The sequence below is a fragment of the Euprymna scolopes genome, chromosome 4 (genome assembly GCF_053919585.1).
Source record: "Euprymna scolopes isolate OS-2025 chromosome 4, ASM5391958v1, whole genome shotgun sequence".
NCBI lineage: Eukaryota > Metazoa > Mollusca > Cephalopoda > Sepiida > Sepiolidae > Euprymna > Euprymna scolopes.
Window position 1 is genome coordinate 141,276,825 of NC_136485.1, and position 22,242 is coordinate 141,299,066.

General features: G+C 32.5%; 1 protein-coding gene across 2 annotated transcripts in view; it reads left to right on the forward strand.

The window, feature by feature from the left end:
- The window catches only part of LOC145269539 (AP-5 complex subunit beta-1-like), a 104,048-nt gene that overhangs the window by 77,326 nt on the left and 4,480 nt on the right, over positions 1 to 22,242 (forward strand). For both annotated transcript variants that reach the window (XM_080125300.1, XM_080125304.1), the window contains exons 19-23: positions 1,782 to 1,858; positions 4,131 to 4,209; positions 5,623 to 5,652; positions 8,153 to 8,216; positions 15,875 to 16,054. In XM_080125300.1, coding sequence (XP_079981426.1) covers positions 1,782 to 1,858; positions 4,131 to 4,209; positions 5,623 to 5,652; positions 8,153 to 8,216; positions 15,875 to 16,054 — 430 coding nt within the window. The remainder of the gene's footprint in view (positions 1 to 1,781; positions 1,859 to 4,130; positions 4,210 to 5,622; positions 5,653 to 8,152; positions 8,217 to 15,874; positions 16,055 to 22,242) is intronic.

Below are 22,242 nucleotides of genomic sequence, written 5' to 3' on the forward strand. Positions count from 1 at the left end.
TTGTGACGTTATATCCTGACATATAGCCCTAATTTCAATCTTTTAAATTTAAATGGAATTTTCAGATTTTTTTAATTTTAATTTTATATTGAAAATACCGTTTTAGCATCATTTTTGCACCTGCCTCCACATCTAATTTTGGTAGAAATCCACTCTTTTCATAAGTTGCATTTTCACAATGTGATTATAATTGTTATATATGATTTGTGCCGTGTATCTTTCTAATTCAGAATCCTTTCTGCAAACTGACTGTATCTGGTACAAATAAACTTCAGTCTATGCCTGACTTGCCCATCAAGTTTCAGTGAATGTCCAACAGTCTTCATTTTAACGCTGTTCAATAAACATATTTTGATACAATATTCAAAGTTGTCAATAACTCATTCTTCTCTTGACATTGTCATGATTTGGATTGTGATGGTCCTCTTCAGTTCAGGAATCTGTTTTATCATTGTTCACTGATATGCAGGGACACTTTGATGCTCATCTCATCAGGAAGAGATGTGATTCTGAGTGGGTGTCACTCTCAGCAAACCTGACCCCCCCCCCCAATTGTATGATTATATTTGGTGATTATATGGAGCGATTCTTCTAAAAATGCTCAGTAAAACTGAAACTCCCAATTATATGATGATATTTGGTGATTATATAGAGCGACCCTCCCTAACAAAAAAATCTCACTTAAATTGTTAATAAATCGTTAATAAAATTCAAAATCCTCTTTACAGTTCAACCATATTTGGTACAAATAAACTTTAGTCTATGTCTGACTTTTCCACCAAGTTTTAGTCATGAATCTCCAACAGTCTTTCTTTTATCGCCATTCAATGGTAAGCAGGGACACTTTGTAATAGTCTAATCAGTAGTTTCAAATTCACCGGATTTTAACCTCCCAATTGTATGATGAAAAATGATATTCAGTGATTATATATGGCGACCCATAAAAATGCCATCTATGAAATGAAATCTTATATATGTATTATAATAATAAATTATATGATGATATTTGGTTATTATATAGAGCGATTCACCCAAAATGCTACTCATGAAATTGTTAATAATATTCATGGTTCTTTCTGCAATTCAACCATATTTGGCACAAAAATACTTGTCTTTGCCTGACTTGTCCACCAAGTTTCTGTCATGAATGTTTAACAGTCTTTGTTTTAATGCTATTCAATGGTAAACACACTTGGATAAGACATGCAAAATTGTCAATAACTAATAAATTCCTCTCTTGGCATTGGCCTGATTTTGACTGTTAGGCCCCTCTTCAATTCAAAAGTAATCTGAGGATTGTTTTGGTAGACATTATCTTTGAAATAACCTCACAGATAAAAATCTGGTTCAGGGACAGGGAGGAGTTATGGTCCGGTTAATGTGAAGCCTATTCAAGATAACACCTCCTACTGATGACTGGTGCTACCAAATCAGGCTATCTGAAGATATCAGCTTTCTGGCCTAAAATGCACCAAATATTGATGTTATTGGTTTTTTGTTATTTTCTAACTCAACAAAACTCAATCATGTTATGCAAAGCCAAAAGGAAAACAAGAATTTTTCTCTACAAAACAACAAAACCAAGCACCATAAATAAATATTCGAAGGTACGAAGAACTTGAAGTATAAAATCTTTTACCAACATTTGATTTGGCTTTAAATAACCAGAAAAGAGTTGATATGCCATCAAACAAAATAACCAAACAGAAAAAAAAAACCTTTCTTCCTTTGCTTTTGTTTTTTAGATATTGAGAAATTTTATTTTTGTTTTTGTTCTGTAGGTGCCTTCTTACATTATCTTGATCTCATTGCTGCTGAAGACTCGACTTTTCTGCTGGCTGAATACAAACTAAGTGTTGTGAGTATCAAATTAATGGTTTCACATCATTATTTGGGAACTTTAGTTTTCATGAACATATGTAGCAATTATAAACGTTAACATTTTTTTCTTGTGAAGAGCAGTCACTGCAAGGTGATTTGGTCATGTTATGACCAATTCTTAGAACTGCACACCTGTGGAACTGTCTTCCGTTTTCCTGCTTTCCAGCTGACTACAATATAGTTGTCTTCAAGTCCAATGTAAACAAGTTCTTGATAAGCCGTTCTCCTTAAGTTAACAAATTTACTGAATTTCCATTACTGACGATTACTATATTGTCTAATTGACTACTGTACACTCTTTAACCCTTATCCTCGAGTGGCCCTTGGCCCTTGATAAGTGATGATGCCTATGTTAAAAAAAAAATCAGACTATTGGATGTATTAATTCATCTACTGAACCCACAGTGCTTCTGATTCATGAAACCTTCCGGAAAGGAATCATTCTTTAGCCTTCTGATTCACATCCATAGTCTGGTTTCCTAATGAGATGATGTTAGGAGCTGACCAATACTGAAGAAGCTTCTTTTTTATTTCTTTTTTTTTCTTTTTCTTTTTTATAATACATAGAAGACTACTGTGATTAGAGGACAAATTTATAGGCAGCATCCTAAATGAAGAATTGTGTAATAAAAATATTTGGTGATAAACAAAAATGAAGAAAAATTTTTATCGTGTACCGACTTGTCATGGAATGAAAGTGGTATATTCCAAAAATCACAAAAATTGATCAAGTATTTTTTTTTAAATTTATAAAGATCAAATTTTACATTTTTTAGTCGTAACTTGTCACAGCCATTTGTTTCTGTGATACTTGTTTAGTTTAATCAAAACATTAAAAAATGAAAATATTGAAATAATATATATTGTATGTACTCGTTATAGAATAAAGTTATATAAAAAAACATCACTTAATTTGATCTTGTAGTTTTTTATTACAGAAGAAAATCAAACTTTAATGAGATCGATATTTTCATGGCCATCTTGTTTATTTCACAGATTAGGAGGGGGGCGCCAGGGGAGATAACTCCAATCACAACTTACAGTTTGTCAAAATTTGGAGAGATTATTTTGATACATGGGCAAAAAAAAATACCTACATAAATATTTTAGTTTTTTTTTAATGTATTTTACAGAGTTACTCTGTCCTTTTTTAATCCCTTTTTCATTTAAAGGTACCCCTTCCTCGTTCACGAAATTTTTCATTCTGTCCTTTTTTAATCCCTTTTTCATTCTGTCCTTTTTTAATCCCTTTTTCATTCTGTCCTTTTTTAATCCCTTTTTCATTCTGTCCTTTGTTAATCACTTTTTCATTCTGTCCTTTTTTAATCCCTTTTTCATTCTGTCCTTTGTTAATCCCTTTTTCATTCTGTCCTTTGTTAATCACTTTTTCATTCTGCCATTTGTTAATCACTTTTTCATTATGTCCTTTTTTAATCCCTTTTTCATTCTGTCCTTTGTTAATCACTTTTTCATTCTGCCATTTGTTAATCACTTTTTCATTATGTCCTTTTTTAATCCCTTTTTCATTCTGTCCTTTGTTAATCACTTTTTCATTCTGTTCTTTGTTAATCACTTTTTCATTCTGTTCTTTGTTAATCACTTTTTCATTCTGTTCTTTGTTAATCACTTTTTCATTCTGTTCTTTGTTAATCACTTTTTCATTCTGTTCTTTGTTAATCACTTTTTCATTCTGTCCTTTGTTAATCACTTTTTCATTTAAAGGTACCTCTTCTTCGTTCGCGAAATAAGCAGGATAACTGCGACATGATTGATCTCATTAAAATTTGATTTTCCTGTGTGAAAAAAAAACTACTTGATCAAATTAAGTGTTTTTTTTTGTATGAAAACTTAATTTCTATTAAGTATGTACAATATAATTTTTTCAATATTTTCATTTTTTAAATGAATATTGACTTAAGTCATTGGGTTGGGGCTTCACTTCAATGAAGGAGATGCCATTCATCACTGGAGACTGTTTTTATTTCTACTCTATCAATTGACTTCATATAAAGTTGCGTTCATGCATCTTTATAAGAAGTCAATATGTTTGTCCATCTTCATTGATAAACTGAATAAATTAAATCAATGCATCTCTATAACATGCTCTCTGTCTTGCTTAAGTTTTAAAGTGACATTTGCATTGATCTGTCACACTTAAGTTTTAAATAGAATTTTTACTTGGTCTGCCATGATCACATTTAAAATGGCATTTGCATCGCTATAAGAATATTCCTTCGTTTTTTTTTCAGACGCCTGAATGTCCAATGGATGAGTTGAGGGCAATCACTTTAAATATTGAAACAGACGGCAATCTAGAAAAAATTTCAGGTAAGTTTTTACTAATTTCCCAACTGAAACTTTTTACCATGTTTTTATGCTCGTTCTTATTTCTTCCGGATAAGTTTTTTTAATTTTTTTATTTAGTTTGTCAATTGATTAATTGTAGCCATGGGCATCCAATTTCAATGGAAACTACAACAATGTAATCAAAAACTATTTTGACGACAATAGTGCTAAAATAAGAAGCATTTGATATTCCTCATATTCATAAACGACCTCCATGATAAAATTGTATCTAACATGTGTATATTTGCTGATGGCTCTATAATAGACATGAGTGAAAGACGAATGTACATATATCCAAGGTAATGGCAGAAACCTTAGAAAACGACTTTCAATCCATAGTGGAATGGGTTTGTAAATGTATGGTAACAATTTTTTTTTTTTTTTTTTTTTTTTTTTTCAAAGGAGTCACCACTTATCAAGGGCCGGAGGCCAGTCGAGGATAAGGATTAATGGGTATACATTAGTCAATAGGATTATAGTGTAGTAATCATAAGTAGTGGAAATGTTGTAAATTGGATCAATTAGGGGGACGATTCATCAATTAATGCTACTAAGACTAAGCTTCTTTCCTTTAACAACTACATAAAAAAAAACTTTCTCAACCAATGTTTGCCATGACAAATGACGCTCTACTTGATTTACAGGCAACATGAATTGGAACAAATACGTTGAGGACATTGCAAAGGCTGCTGCAAAAAGTTGGGCTCCCTATACCTTGCTAACAATTACTCACACCAGAGAGTATCCTATATCTTTACACGGCAACAATTCGCCCATGCATGAAGTATTGCTGCCACATTTGGGCTGGTGCATCTACCACTAGTTTCTCACTCTTAGCAGGGTCCAAAAAAGAGTCTTAAATCTAATAGGTCCCACATTATTGACCAAGCTCCAACCTCTGTCCCATCATCACAATGTTGCAGCATGTTTTACAAGTACTTTAATGATAGGTGCTCTGATGAACTCATGTCATTTGTGCCTCATCGATGTATATACCTCTGACTAACCCAACAAGCAATAAAATCACACCATTGTTGAGGTCTCGAGATGCAGGAAAGCCTTCTACTTAATTGGTTCTTTCCTCAGATTGATAGACTTTGGAATTCCCTCCCTATTTCCTGTTTCTCTGACTGTATTAACCTGCAAAACTTTAAATGTACTATGAAAAGACATCTTGTTGCTCAACTCTCCACAGTTCCCTGTTATACATGATCCAAAATAGTAACCCCCCCTTGTGGCCAAGTGACAATATGACTTGTTTGGGGGGGAAAAAATCTTTTTAAAAAATGATGATAAATAATGTCATAATGAAATTTTAATTATGTTGTTTATGCTGATATATTAAGTTTCAATGTTTTACTTTATTAAATTTAAAAAATTTGTTTTATTTTTCAGAAATTCACATACCAAATATGAAAAAAACAGGTAATTTTTTTTTTTTTTTCACAAATGACATAAATTATTACAAATTCACAAGACAGAATTCGTACTTTACATCTGCAATTATTTTTATGGATTTATTAATTGAGACATCTGTTCTCGGATTCACAAAAAAATTTTTAGAAGGTTTATAATATTTCAATTTCTTTTTGAAAATTGCATAATTAAACATGATAAGTTAAATTATTAATTCAAATAGTTATGTTAAATAGTGAATAATATATATATATGGCAAGTAAGCTACACATTTTATTCTCAAAGACTAGCCTTATGATTTCCAGTTTATAGATCTTCTCAGTTATATTGTAAAAAAAAAAATTTCAATGTTCATTCAGTAAAACAAAAGTTATAATGAATTTTCTAGTATTCAAAATCATAAAAGTATGTAAGGAGGTGAGCGACGCTTTTTATGACTGGTTTCCATAGCAACCATGTCGCTTTAGCGACTACTGTTGCTACTAATTCACTGCTGTCATGAAAAGAGAAGTAACAAGTGAAACAGAATGAAAGGGAGATAATTGGGGGATTTTATTGAAAGCAGATGAGTGTCATACATTGTTATTACATATATGTTTATGGGGGCAAAATAATTAAAACTGAAATTAAACAAAGAACAAGTGAATTTATTGGAAGCCTGGAAAAATCATGGATTTCAATAGAAAAATGCGAGCATGAAAAGTAATATGGTTAAGCTTAAACATGGAAAAGTAAAGGATTAGTTTGAAAACTGAAAAAGAAAAGGACAAGATATTCTAGTAAAAAATATAATAAATTTATAACTTTAAAATAATGCAGTATTAAGAATTTTTTTTTAATTCAATTTATAACTTTATATAATCAATTCTTAATGCTGCAATATTTTAAGTTATAAATTTATTATTTTTTTTACTAGAATACCTTGTTCTTTTTATTCCAGTTTTAACAATTAGTCCTTTACTTTTCCATGTTTAAGCTTAACCATATTACATTTCATGTTCACATTTTTGTATTGTAGTATATATATATATTACCTCATAATATTATATGTGTATATATTACCTCATAATATTATATGTGTATATATTACCTCATAATATTATATGTATATATACATGAAATAATAGTAATATACATGTTTATATATAGTAAGTTTTTAAAATATTTATGGCAAGTAAGCTACACAGAATTTTCTGCAGTTCATCCCTGTGAGGATATGGCAGGCTAATACTTTAGTCTGACAAATCCTCATGAGGATGAAATGCAGAAAATTCTGTGTAGCTTAATTGCCATATATATTTTAAAAACTTACTACTAGCTCTACTTACATATTGAGCACAGTCGAAATAAATACTAAAAATATTTACATAAAATTTTATGTAGATACATAAAAAAAAAAGTATTTATTAAATATTATTTAATTATCCATCTACATATATGCTTCATCCTAGCGAAAGCAGAAACCTCATTATGGAGAAAACTGTTTTGTCAGTGACATAATTTAAATTCCAGACATCTCAATCCAGACATACAGCACCTGGAATACTTAAATGGTCACCCATTTTAGTACTGACCAGGCTCAACGTTGCTTAACTTTGGTGATGTTCCAATCTATACATATGTGAAGAGAAATGAACCGCAAATGTCTATTCACGTAGACATGTAATAAGCCATCTTAATAGTGGATAGGAACTCACATTATTAGCTTTAATTAATCGCCTATTTGTCTATTTTGCTTAAAGGACCCGGCTGTCAGGGGCTTATATAGAATCATTTATTGGCCCTCCGACAACAACGTTTGTCTGCACTTTTCTCAATAACTACACCTTGGAATTTAAAAAATTTTGCACAAACATTAAACATGGGTAAAAAAAGTAACAGAACGGATTTTCCGGGAAAACTGTGGTTGCTCCCCCTAAGAGTGCCTTTCCAGTTAAAATAGCTAAAATTGATGCCTTGGATTTTTATAAAACTTTTTGAAAAGTTGTAACTAACTGATTTCTATATAATTTTGTTTGTCTATACTTCGTGATAATTCTTTGGTGTGCCCCAGGGGCTCTTTTAGAGCTAATAAAAACACTCACTTTTGGAACTATTTTACCTTATTTGTCCAAAATTTTCTGTGTATGTCTATTTAGCAGTTTTGCATGGTGATGAACTCAAATGTAAATATGTTAAGGCCTTGGGGACTAAATGGGGTGGGGGGCAAATGATGGACTTAGTCATTTCTTTTTTTGCATGGTGCAGAACTCAAATTTACATATGTTAAGGCCTAAAACTGCACCGTTTGTTCATTTTTATCAGGATTTGACGTCCCCTGCGTACTTTTGGGGCTAAATGGGGAGATGGGGGCAAATGCTGAACTTAGTAATTTTTTTATGCCTCATTCACTGTGCACTCATGGGGGACCATGCATGCTTCACTTGTTAAATATTGTTTACATGCAAACCCGTATTAGTATATACATCACTTTTTTTTATGTGTAAATTGTTTTACGTGTGTTTTTCAGAATCCAAAACGATCCAGTTGCAGTTCTATTCTCTTCAACCATTCCCTGGCGATTATCTTACAAAGTAAGTATTGTTTGTTTTTTTTTTGTTGCTTTTTTATAAAGCTTTCATCTCTTATCAAGGCCCAAAGGCCACTCGGGGATAAGGATTAAATGAATGTCACATGGATGGTGAGACAACACCATGATAATTAGTAATGGTGGTGGTGATTGGGCAGAATTTGATTATTTAAGAATGAGGCTTGACAAGAATTTGTTTATATTGGACTTGAAAAAACGACCATGTTGTAGTCAGCTGAGAAGTAACCCCACAGTATTGTGTTCTACAGGAAAACTTTAGTCATGGAAGTTTTGTTTAGTTTTAGGTAGAGAAAGAGAAACATAAACTATTGACAGTGGTTGTAGCCAGATGAGGTTTTATTGTGAATATTTTAATTCTTAAAAAGTTTTAAGTATTAAAAAGAATATTAATCTAGTGTATATCTGTTCTTGATAAGGGAGTTTTGTTTTGTAGGGAAAATTGTGGTGAGTGGGAAGATGACTTACCTCGGTGACTCCCACATGTCTGCACGTTTTGTAAGGATTAGTTGTTTAAAAATAGATAAATCACTATGGCGATATGCAGTTGAATTTATTTTCAATGGTCATGGGAATTAATGTGAATTCTCACCATTTGTATGCAAATTAGATGATTTTTGGCTTCATAAAAGCAAGTCGTTTGAGGTAGTTCATTTGAGAAAGGCAAGCTGTGCGTACATACTACATTGAGGTGTGACGTATTATTTACTTGAGTCAAGACGAATAGTGCAAAAAAGGATGAATAAAAACAACTGCATTCGTCCATTACTGAAGAAAAATCACAGTTTTGGCAAACAATATAATTTATTGAGAAACAAAAAAGATAATAACTTGATGATATCCAAAATTGATTTTTTCGCAAATTTGAAAAGAACTATTATCATTCGCAAAGATTATTAAAAAAAGCAACTAAATTTTAGTCTTTGATATATTTAAAATGAACACTAAAGCATTGCATTAATTTGTCTGAAATTTTGAAACAAAGTTATATGAATGACGGTAAAAAAAACAAACAGGATGGTGCAAAATGGAAGAAATAGTTTTCCATTTTGTTTTAATATATTTTTACAATCTCTATTATATTTCTCTTAGGCTCTCTACTTGTCTGTCAATTCCACTTTTTCTCAGAAACTACTGGGCCGATCTGGCTGAAATTTTGTGTGGACTTTTGTTTTAATAAGGTGCAGTGAACTAAGTATTATGGTATCCATCTTATGCACAATTAGGGATTAGTATTTAATGCAAAAATGAGCACAAATTTTACCATAATCAACCATCAATTAGGCATAAATCACTCATTCAAAGTTAACAGGCTATAACTTTGGTCCATTTTCAACAGGCTACAAACTGTAGTATGGGTCTAATCTTAAAGTACTATTCAAGAGGTTTTCAAAAATGCATGTATTAAATAAAAGGATCAAAGTTTGCACAATGTTACAACACATTCGCAAAGTGCTTTCCTTTGATATTCAGCATCAATGGCGAGGTGCTAAAAGTTGTTGAAAACTTCAAATATTTTGGAAGCACTCTAAGCACTGACAACCGTGCTGATAAAGAAATAAGCTGCCAAATCCAAAGCGTATGTGCCTCCTTTGGTAAGCTAGAAAAGCGTCTCTGGAAAAGGACTGGTATCCAGCAAGACACAAAGTGCAGAGTCTACAAAGGTGTCATCCTGCTAGTCTTGCTGTACTCAACGGACACCTACATTCGGTATAGGGAACAGCTAAGGAGACTGGAAGTTGTCCAGCAGAGACACCTGAGAAGGATCATGAAGATCAAATGGAGTGACTACATATCAAATATGGAAGTTCTCAGAAGAGCAAACTTAGACAGTGTGGAAGCTTCCCTTGCTACTATGCAACCTCAATGGACTGGGCACATTGCCAGAATGGAAGACAACTGAATCCCATCAAATGAATACACAAAACATTGAGCAAAGATTTTTAACTTCATTTCATGTTTTAAATGCTTCATCGCCACAGTAGGAGGCGAGTACCATTTGCATAATAGAATCAATCGAGATCAAATTTCATCTTAATATTCATATTGGCACTCTGAAAAGAAAAGAAAAAATTTACAAAGATGAATAGTACAATCTATCTATCTATCTATATATATATATATATATATATATATATATTTTCAAACACGTCTGATTGAACAGAGTTATTCTTTTTTCCAATTTTTTTGGATATCTTTTCCATTTGCCAAGCAGTCTTTGTATTTCAACTTGCATGTTGCATAAAATGGCGCGCAACAGTTGTTCAGCCATATTCTTCTCAAGCGTGTTCTATCGATACATCCGATTATCATCAGGAGTGATTGTTGTTGTTATCGTTTCTTTTTCTTTTCCTTTGAAAACGATAACAATCACAATCAAGTTTTTTTGCTAATATCTTATTTTAATATACAAGTACAGTGTCTTCTGTTGTTTTCAAGGATGTTTCTTCAATAGAATAAGTTGTTTTTGAAAGGAAAGCGTTTCCCAGATGATGCAGTCTTGATTTCTGAAGTCACATTGTGGTTGGAGGACTAACCTGGGGTGTTCTACAAAAACGGTCTCCAGAGCTGCATCAAACGATGGGAGAAATGCATAACTCTGGGTGGTTCCTATGTAGAGAAAGACTAATAACTGTGCCAAGTTTCATTGCTCTACTGCTATGGAAGTGGATCAGGAACATTACTTATTGCACGCCCCTCGTAGCTTAAATCGAAACCGAAATAAAAACTTATGAATATATATCTATAATATAAAGCTGAACGTGTGTGTGTGTCTGGTCACGAATAGGCTCCTATATGGTTGATTATTTAAAAAAACTGATTACATATAATGATAGAAGATGTATCGAGGATCAGGAATGGGTATGTTTGATCTGGCAGAACGGTGGTTCATAAAAATTGTGGAGTCTGCGTTCACGCCTGGCCCCCAAAGTATGGAAATAAAAAATGAAAAAAAAAAAACGTTTACAAGGATTTTTGATATAGATGTACATAAGAATACTTTGATAAGTATGTTTCAACTTAAATAGGGATGGTATGATAAAATTGTGGGGTCTGCGTTCGCGCCTGTACTCCATAGAAATATGGCACAAACTTTAATAAAGACTTTTCATATCTATTTGTGTAATATACTTTGATAATTATGTTTCAGTTTGAAGAAATATGCTATAATAAAATTATTGGGTGTTCGTTCGCGCCTGACCGCCATAGAATGTAAATATGTCACAAAGTTTAATAAGGTTTTTTTAAAAGGGGTGAAGGTCCACTATAACACCTTAACTTTAATCTTAATTCATGTTAGCTTTTATTTATGTTTTTGAGTTGAATCATATTGTGTCGAATAAATTCACCTCATAAATTCACGTTCTTATTAAAGTGAAAGCCAAAAAAAAAAGTCGGAACTTTAGACAATTCTCGGCACAAATTTTGCATAACTCTATTTTTTCCTTATCCACTTGCACGTGGCACTCTTTCGAAAATAGATAAATAGATAAATAATTAAAAATAAGAACGTTACTTGTTATCGTGTTAAAAAGAAGGAAAAAATCCTGCTCACGTGATTATGTGTCTTTTTAAAAACATTTGCATAACCTTTTTATTTTTATTTATATATCTGTTTAAGCATTTTTTGTCAGTATACTAAAAGGAAATCAGTTGATTACAACCCTTTCTGTGTGTTCTTTACATTACAATAGTACAACCCTGAATCCAACGGCGCAATACTACACCGTTCAATACTGTAAAACTGAAACGAAGCTGTTCTGCTTGAAAAGGGCGCCATTTTCTTCTTATTCATATTTATATCGATTCTTTGCTTTAAAAAATTAAAGTAATTATATGTTTACTTTTTTAATATCCCATTTTTCTGTTTCGGATTATTTTACTAAAATAAGTAAAATTTCATTATTTTTCAAAACTGTTTTTGTTTCTTTCTTTTTCGACATTTCATCGATATTATTTAGTAAGAGTGTTTAGCAGAAAAGTTAACAAATGACTACCCGAAAAAATAAATATATAAGAAATAAATGTTACCATAGTCAGTTCATGTTTTTTTTGTTTTTAAATAGTTTTTAATGCTCTTTACTTGAAATAATTTCAGCGAACCGAAATTAAAACTAAATTTGAGGTGATAACTACTTAAATGAATTTTTATATAAACTACACATGCCATAATCGAATATTCCTCAAGCACAAAATAACGGAAAACATTAAAATATGTTTGTAAATATTCCTTACGTTGACAGAACTCTATTAAATTGTTAACACAGAATGCTCAGGTGCCCCTCCTTCAAATTGAAAACGGGGCTCTCCATTTCAAAGTCATTGCCATTTTGATTTTTTTTTTTTTAAACCGGTTCGTGAATTTAAAAAAAAAAAAAAATTTTTTACAAACTACTTAAAAATACAAACCAATGAACTTTTCTACCATAAAAGTAACTTTTATTGACTATGGTAACATTTATTTCTTGTATATTTATATTATTATATATATAACATTTTCTCTTTGTAAGGACACATCATTTTGTTGATCACTGTTGGCTACGAATAGAAGCAAAGTTGATATAAAAAAATATATTTTCACGAAAATTATCTTTACTTTCATCATATTTTGCTTAAGGTAAAATTTTTGAGTATCAAAACCTATCTCTTTACAACCCCCTCCTTTTCATAACCTATCATACTTTCATCAATCACAGTCCATTTTCTGTAGGCTGTTTTTGAACCCAGTCAACAACGGGTACTTCTGCTAGTATATATATATATATATATATATATATATATATATATATATATATATATATATATATATATATATATAATTTCCTTGAGTTCGTTCAGCCATAATCAAAACCAAAGCTTATGAAGAATTCTTGATAAAATTATTAAAAACAAAAAATAGATGATTTAAGTGCCATCAGCTATAGTCGAAACCGGAAACAAAACTTTTGAAGAATTCTAGATAAAATTATTCATGACAAGAAATAGAAGAACATAACAATTAAACGACTTGGATGTAAGCGTGACACACAAAAGAACACACACGCTATTGTATTAATATATTGATTAAGCCAATATTAATAATAATAATAATAATAATGATAATAATAATATTAATGATAATAATAATAATAATAATATTAATAATAATATTAATGATGATAATATTAATAATAATAATAATATTAATCATAATAATGATAATAATAATAATATTAATGATGATAATATTAATAATAATAATAATATTAATCATAATAATGATAATAATAATAATATTAATCATAATAATTATAATAATATTAATAATAATAATAAATCTTTATACATACGCTGACCAGTTATGTGGGAACTACAATAGAAGTAAAACAAAAGGATAGAATGGAGGAAACTGCAAGAAATCTTAAAAACTGTATGCCCCTCCTTGCGTAATAGAGCATGGACGGGTGTATGGAGGCTATATGCAAAATGCTGAGTTGTTTGTGAAATGATGTCGCGGTAAGGAAAAATAAAGATTATAAAAAGGAGAAGATGATCACCATGTTCAAGAGGACAGGGGTAGAGAGAAAGAAGACAATCACGTTAGAGACGTGGGTGACCTCACGGAATGAGAAAACATGCATGGCAGGAGAATGAGGAAATAAATGTTGTTGCTACAAAAAAAAAGGAGTCAGTAAGACAGTAAACGACCAAGTTCTCTCCAATTCTCTCTCCTCTGATCTTGAGCATGTAGTACAATGGGGAAAGGGGTGGCTGGTTACTTTTAATGCATCTAAAACCAAGCTTCTCTCTTTACATCATCAACATTCTGATCTACATCTGGCATCAATTGAAATGAATGGCTCTCGTCTTCAGGAGGCCTCAAGTTTTGACAAGCTTCTGGGCTTGACCATTACTCCTGATCTTAAATGGAACACGTACATCAAATCTGTTGCCAAGGCCGCTGGAAAAATGGTGGGATCTTTCTATCGATCCAGTAGATATCTCACTGCTGATGCAATTCTCTATCTATATAAGAGCCAGGTACGTCCAAGGATGGAATACTGTTGCCACATCTGGGCAGGAGCTGCTAGAAAGGACTTGTCCTGCCTTGATAGAGTTCAAAATAGACTTCGTAGCCTCGTAGGAGATGTCCTTTTCTCTTCCTTGCAACCTCTATCTCACAGAAGAGATGTTGCGAGTTTGTCTCTGATGTATCGTTATTTTCATGGAAAGTGTTCGACTGAGCTTCAATCTATGGTCCCCCCTCGCAAAACTTTCACAAGAAACACTCGTCTAGCTGTAAACACTATCAATAATTCCCCCCACTCTTTATCTGTGCCTAAACCTAAACGTAGATTCCATGAACAAAGCTTTTTTATTAGAACTGCACGCCTGTGGAATTGTCTTCCGTTTTCCTGCTTTCCGGCTGACTACAATATGGTTGTCTTCAAGTCTAACGTAAATAAGTTCTTGATGAGCCGTTTCATATAAGTTATCAAATTTACCAAATTTTCATTACTAATGATTATTATATTGTCCAATTTCTACTGTACACTCTTTAACCCTTATCCTTGAGTGGCCTCTTGGCCTTGATAATGAGTTGATACCTATGAAAAAAAAAAAAAGAAAAAGTCCAATGTGAACAAGTTCTAATTGAATCGTCCCCCTAAGTAATCCAAGTTTCAAAATTCCCACTGTTTACTATGCTAAAATCACAATGACTAATGTATACCTATTAACCCTTATCCTCGAGTGGCCTCTGGGCCTTGATAAGTGGTGACACCCTTGTAAAAAAAAAAAAGTTATTACTTGCTTATGTTCCTTGTGGCGTACTCTGCTACATGTTGGGTTTACGTGTGTGTACTGTTACACTTGCAAAAAAAAAAAGAAAAAAAGGGAATCAGTCTCTGCTGATACCACACAAAATAGTTATGAAGGATCAAAGAGGATAACAAACCAAGTAGGAAAAGCACTAACCAGCCCCCCCTCACTGAATGTGTGAAAAGAGTACTGGGATCTTGGAGAGGCTTATTGTCACCCAAATTCCAATGATAACCAATGAGCAAGTCAATGACAAGTTGTGATAAAAGTCATCTCCAAAGGTTATCGAAAGAGACGGAGAGTATTGGAAATCTGAGGAGACTTGTTGTCATCCAGATTCCAGGGAATGTCATCGGTTGTTATCAGTGAGTAATCTCTGATGACAACCTGTGTGAGAACTCTTAGTGATTAGAAATAATGATTATTATTTTAGGTTTAGCATCTGTTTTACATGCTGGCACTTCTACCCAATTATGATTGATGGAAGAAGAACAATCTACTTCCAAACTAAAGAATTCTGTTAGAAGTTCTGTACAGGCTCCTGAGTTCAGTATAAAAATTCCCAAAATGCATCTGATTAAAAGGCAGAGATTTCAATCATCAAAACTTCATGACTATAATAACCAGGATGAGAATAGTAATTCATAGTAATCCAAACAATCAATCCTCATCTCAAAAATGAAAAAAAATACCAAAACTTAACTGTTTTATTTTTACTGATAATTTTATTTTGTGCGTTGACTTACGATCCTAACCATCTTGCAAACCAGTCTATTATATTTACTATGCTGAAATGCTTATTAAATATGAGATGTGTTTTCAATGTTTCTCATCTTCGTACAGATCAAGTTTTGCCTCCATCGACAGAATTACTATGTCTTGCAACTTGGAAACCACTTCTATCAGTTTCACTGACTTGATGCTACCAATTCCATGGGAGAATCTTGGAGTGGCTCCTGAGAAACGAAAAGATGTCTTCACTGAACTTTGGGAATATCTCAACACAAAGAATTCCAATGATAAGTAAGTAATCTGCTTCTACAGAATTTGAACCAAACTGGGTTTTTTTTTTCTCCAACTCTAACCTAACTCTTATCTAGATCGGCGGAAGTTGATTTAATTGAGTTCAGATTGTGTAGAAGCACTAGCCTTTTACTTTTGAATTCAACCGGTTCTTTCAACTAGTCAAGGGCCTAAATGAAAATGTCTACTTGGAAGTTTAAACAAAGTTTAATTTTATTCAAATCACATTTTTTTTAACTAACTTCAAAACTTCAATTAATCCATGGCCCTGTCAGTGCGGCATTAGAATACGCCGACTGCCCCCCTGCAGAGGGTAAAAGTCCTTCAATGGGGGTCCTGGATATGACCTTAAACTATATCCAGTGGTGAGGCCCCAGCTTGTGGACTTTGGGGAGTGTGGAGCCACCCTTTAATTACCATTGCTCCCAGGTCCACTCTGACCCGGAGTGGTAGTACTTGTTAGGGTCCCAACTATGGGTTAAATAGAAACCGACGTGAAAATAACAAATATATTCTATTAAAAAAATTTTTTCTTCAAAATCTTTGGATTCGACATTAAATAACCCGAAAAGGGTTGATATGCCGTAAAACAAAAACAAACAAACAAATCAATTAATCCAATCCAGATTTTGGTAGATATTCAGAAGCTATTTTTATTGTAGGGCTGGAGTTATCTTCCTTTGAGGAAAAAATTTCCTAAGCTAGAGTTATGCCCCTTTACATAAAAAGATAAAAAAGATAAACCTCCAAATTTCATTGCAAATATTAGATCCCATGGGAATTTACATACCAACAAGTGGTGGTAATCGTGAAGAAAGAGAGAGCCTGTTTCCTCCGTTTGACTATAGGTGGCGTTACTGTCTGTCCACCCAGTTACGGAAGCACAAAATGTATATAATAGCACCCTTGAAATAAAAATAAATGTTTTTGTTATATTTTAATTTTAAACATGTTTTTTTTTGTTTTTTTGCAAACATATTGAAGTTTTTTTTTTTTCAAACATATTTACGTTTTTTTTTTGTTTTGTTTTTGCAAACATATTTAAGTTTTATTTTTCCAAACGTTTGGTTGCTTGTTTATTTTCAAACATTTACGTTTTTTTCTTTGTTTTTACGTTTTTTTGTTTGTTTTTTTTGCAAGCATAAACTAAATATTTTGGAAATATTTTTCTTTTTGAAAAGTTTGCTTATGCACTTATTGTACCGCGCTATTTTTCAATAGTAGTTTCAAGTAAAATTCAGGTTTTACAATATCCTTTTTCAAATATATATATAAATACTCGCGGAAAAGGTAAAATAAAAAAAAGGGGGGGGGCATAAAAAAAGATAAAAGAAAAAACGTTGATTTTTTTTTATTATTATAAGAGCGTAAAAAATACTCTACTCGCGGAAAAAACGGTTGTACCCATGAATATGTTTAAAAGAAAAATATAGCAAAAACATTTAGTTTATGCTTGCAAAAAAAAAAAAAACGTAAAAACAAAAAAAAAACGTAAATGCTTGAAAATAAACAAGCAACAAAACGTAAATGTTTGGAAAAATAAAACTTAAACATGTTTGCAAAAACAAAAAAACAAAAAAAACGTAAATATGTTTGAAAAAAAAATAAAACTTAAATATGTTTGCAAAAAAACAAAAAAAATCATGTTTAAAATTAAAATATAACAAAAACATTTATTTTTATTTCAAGGGTGCCATTATATACGTTTTGTGCTTCCGTAACTGGGTGGACAGACAGTAACGCCACCTATAGTCAAACGGAGGAAATAGGCTCTCTCTTTCTTCCAGATTACCCAAGTGGTTAAAAATTAAGATCACATACTCATTTGCTTGATGTACTACAGGCTACATCAGCTTCAGCATTTATCTTTTTACGTGAATAACTTGTGCATTTAGATTTGTATGGGAACAATGTATTTTTTAAAAAATTTTCTTCCTTTGAAGATTATAACGCTAGGTATGGCGCAGCCAAACCAGTTGCCAACATTGCCCTGTTTTTTTTTTTTATTGAAACCAACCGAGAGCTCTTTTCAGTATCCTCGTTAAGTGCAATTGTCTGGATCTCTTTTGCACTTGGTTCACCAGGAATATTAGTTAGGAGTTTTATGTCTCATTTAACTGGTTTTATCTGGTGCTACCAGGTTGGGTTGTCTGAAGATACTGTCTTCCTGATCTAAAATGTACCAAATATTGATGTTATTGTTTTATTTTTCCTTTCCCTTTGCAAAACTCAATCATTTTTTGCAAAGTAAAAAACAAAAACAATTTTCCTTAATAAAACAACCAAACCAAACACAAGGAATAAATATTTGAAGACAAAAAATGTGAAACATACAATTTTTCTAAAAGTACTAGATTTAACATTAAATAAAAAGGATATGCCATAAAGCAAAACAATCAAACAAGCATCTTTATTATTTGTTATTTGCAAACTATTAATAAATTATGTTTTTGTTCCCAAAGTCTTATTAAGTTTCTCACATGACATGACCCAAACATAGTTCATCTGTATTTAAGGAAAGCGAAAAAAAACTGGTTCGATTCAATTGAAGCTGCAAGTTGAAATGCAAACATTTAGCGATTTATGGATCAACTCCATTACCAGTTGTTACTGCTCAACACGGACTTCTATTATTGTACCTAACAAAATAAATCTATTCTATATTTTATATCTGTGTATTATTTTCTACTTAATGATACAAGTTTCTTTGAATTACTGAAAGGTAATCTACAGTTTTTTTTCGTAACCGAGCGATACATTTTTTTCCTGAATTAATCCCTAGTTTAGTCACATAAATTCTTGCAAGTTGAGAACAAACGACATCCAAGTTTTGTTCACATTTCTCCTGGGGCAAAACGTTGGCTTATTCTTCTCGACCAATCAATCGCTTTTTCACGGCTGTCATATTTTTTTTTCTTTTTTCTTCTTCCCAACTGACAATAACCTTATGCGCACGTGATAATGTCCTTGTGATGAAAAAAAAAAATGCCATTTTATCCTGCAACCTTGAACCCTGATAGCACCTAAATCTGCATAATTTTCTTATTCACCTATTGTTTTGTATCAGACCAGTTCCAGTTTTGAGTGCCAGCGCTTCTCTACAGAGGGCACACGCCAAGCATGACACTTATTGCTGTGAATCTCCCCATCATTATTACAATTACAAATGCAAAACGTGGTCTTTCTTAATAACACCAACAATCTCAGAAAATTAATTAAAATTCTCGTTGTTAATCTTAATAAAAATAGAATGTCAAATATTCTAAATTTGACATTTAATCGATACACTTCTTTTTAAATTTTAGTTTTTAGATGATTAAGCGACGTGTTATAGTGATAAAAGGGAGAATAACTCTAAATAAAGAAAGTAAGAGTTATCGCCCTTTATATATCCTTAAAAAAAAAAAGACTAGAGAGTTGTACAGGAGAACCAAGGACAATATTGCAACTTTGCTGGATACGGAATATCGTTCTGTAAATAATTTAAGGTTTCTGCCGTGAATAAATTGTGTTCAATTATGAGTTGGTATACTTGTTATTAGAATATCCAATAATCCTGACATCCCATTCTCTGAACACAATAGATATTTTTAAAAATAAGTCAGACTACAAATTCTATATGTTAGAATTAAACAAAAAAAATAAAAAATTTGGATCCTATGCAAATGCATACAGCTGCTTCACTTAATATTTACGATGTGATATACTGTCCCTTTTTCTCAAATACCCTCAACATTCTTTGGTTCATTGGAATCGTGAAGTTGTTTCGTTTGTTATAGTGATTTTAACTGGTTCTTAAAACTCCACGCTAGTATTATACTGTTTTTCAACTTTGTATAAGTTCTTTTGAAAGATAAACCAGATATTCCTATTTAATTGCCTCCCCATGAGGGCAGAGTTAGATACAAGGTCATTTTTTTTAATGTTGGGAACATCCAGCTCCCCAAAAAGAGGCACTCTCGATAAGAACAAAAATAAAAATTGTCTCAATCATGAAGGATTTCTCCACCATTAACCAAGGACAGAAAAAGTGTAGTATTAAAACGGATACTACACTTTGTTCCTGGCCAAAAGGCCAAAATAAATCAGATGTTTTCAAAAAGATTACAGTGATTCATCTTTTAAATGAGAAACCTAAAAGTTTGGCATAAAAATTAGACCTTAACTTAAAGCTATAGAGAAAGTCTTTCTTCAAAATGTACAATTGTTTTCACTGTTTATCTTTTCTTCTTCCTGGCCTTTAAAAGCGTAAAAACGGAACAGTTGTGCAACCCGGGGTACAACAATAAAATTGTCACATTAAAGAAAACACCACTATAGCTTTATTTTAAAACTTTTATCGAAAAAAATGAATTCAATAACTTGATTATGTTGTAGAGTTGACATCTATTCAATATAACCACCTTCAGCCTCAATCACTGCCTTGATACATGTCTGGAACTGGGAGCATGCTTTTACCACAAGCGCCGGTGGGAGTCTGGCAAATACTCAGCAGATGGCTGGCTTTGGTGTGGTGGGAGGTCATGGTGGTGATGTTCTCGATGTATGACCAAACGAAGTAATCCAGCAGGTTCAGGTCAGGGGAGGAGGTAGCGGCCAGTGAGAGAAGAGTACAAAGTCGTAGCACTTCTTCTGAAGCCAAGCCTGGGTCTCTTTGAATTTGTGGGCTGGCGCTGAGTCCTGCTACCACACACAGAGTCTGCCAGTGGCCACCTGATTGCACCAGGGATCACCACACTCTTCAGTATGTTCAGGTACACTTTGGTGTTGACTTTCAAGCTGACTTTGAAGATGTGAGGTGGCATGATGTGGCCCTCACTTGAAACCACACCAAAGTCCATAACCATGGCCGGAAACTTTGTTTCATCACTCGGGGCATGTCTCTGTTATTCATGGCAATCCAGTGATGCATTTTTAGGGTGTTGGTAATGGTCCTGTTGTCATAACTTGGATTAGTAGAGAGCATGAGTTGTTCAGCGGTGCATCTCTGATCTCGCTCATTGAACATTGTCTCACTTTCAGACATGATAGAAAACTCCTATTTCTCTTGGGATTTGTACACAGCTGGCCAACTAGTAGATAGTCTGCAACAAAAAGACGGAAATGGAATCATGTCATCTTTTCTAGGGTGACAATTTTATTGTTCTACCCTGTATAAACCTTGTGTCTAGAATCCTTATTATTTTACATGATTTTGATTCTAGAAAATATCTTAATTTAAGGCTCAATATAAGGCTTAAGTATTAAAGGTCTTAAGAAAAAATTAAACTTGAGGGAATCTTGCTTAATTGCTGCCTTATTACATAGCATTAAATTCAATGCAAATCTGAAATATTTGAATTTTAAAATGGAAAATTGTGCCTTTATTTTGCCTCCAAAATTCTTTCAAATTCAAAAAAAAAAGTGAATTTTGAAGAATCTATTATATGATCTCTTGTTAAAATTTCACAAAAATTAATTTTCACATTAGGTTTCCAACTCCTTTTGACTGCCTTTGCATAAAATTAAATCAAATATAGGCCACATTCTACCTTTATGCCTAGTAGCTGTGTTCAAAGGTTCATAATGATCAGTTGATTAGTTTAGGAGTGAATCTTGTACATGGAAATATCTAATCATATGCACTGACACTTAACTTTGTATTGCTAGCCCCTCCCCTTTTATGCTTTTTTTACTATTAAGCCACAATTTATGAAGACCAAGAGCCACTCAGGAATAAGGATTAATGATGTGAAAATGATTGCTAGCCGAAATATGAGGAACACTATTTGAGTAATAACATTAATCAATCGTGGGAACTAATTATTATAGAGTGGTTTTTGACATTAGATATGAAGACAACTCAGTTGTAATTAGCAGGATAGCAACCCTGCGGTAATGTGTTCTACAGCTGAGAAGCCCTTGCAAAGGAGTTTTATCTATAATTAAAATGATTGCCAGCCAAAAGATAAGAAACACTATGGAAGTAATAATATTAAGCAATGGTATGATCTGATTATTACTTATGGAGTGGTTTTTGCCAAGCTGTAATCATCAAGGAAGCAATCCTATGGTAATATGAGCAGCCCTTGCAAAGGAGCTCTCTCTATGAAAATTCTGCATAACACTAAGGACATGGAGTAAGAAAGGAAAGTGTTGTTTTTTGTTGTGGTAGTAAACAAGTTCTTGCTGTGAATGTCTTATAAATA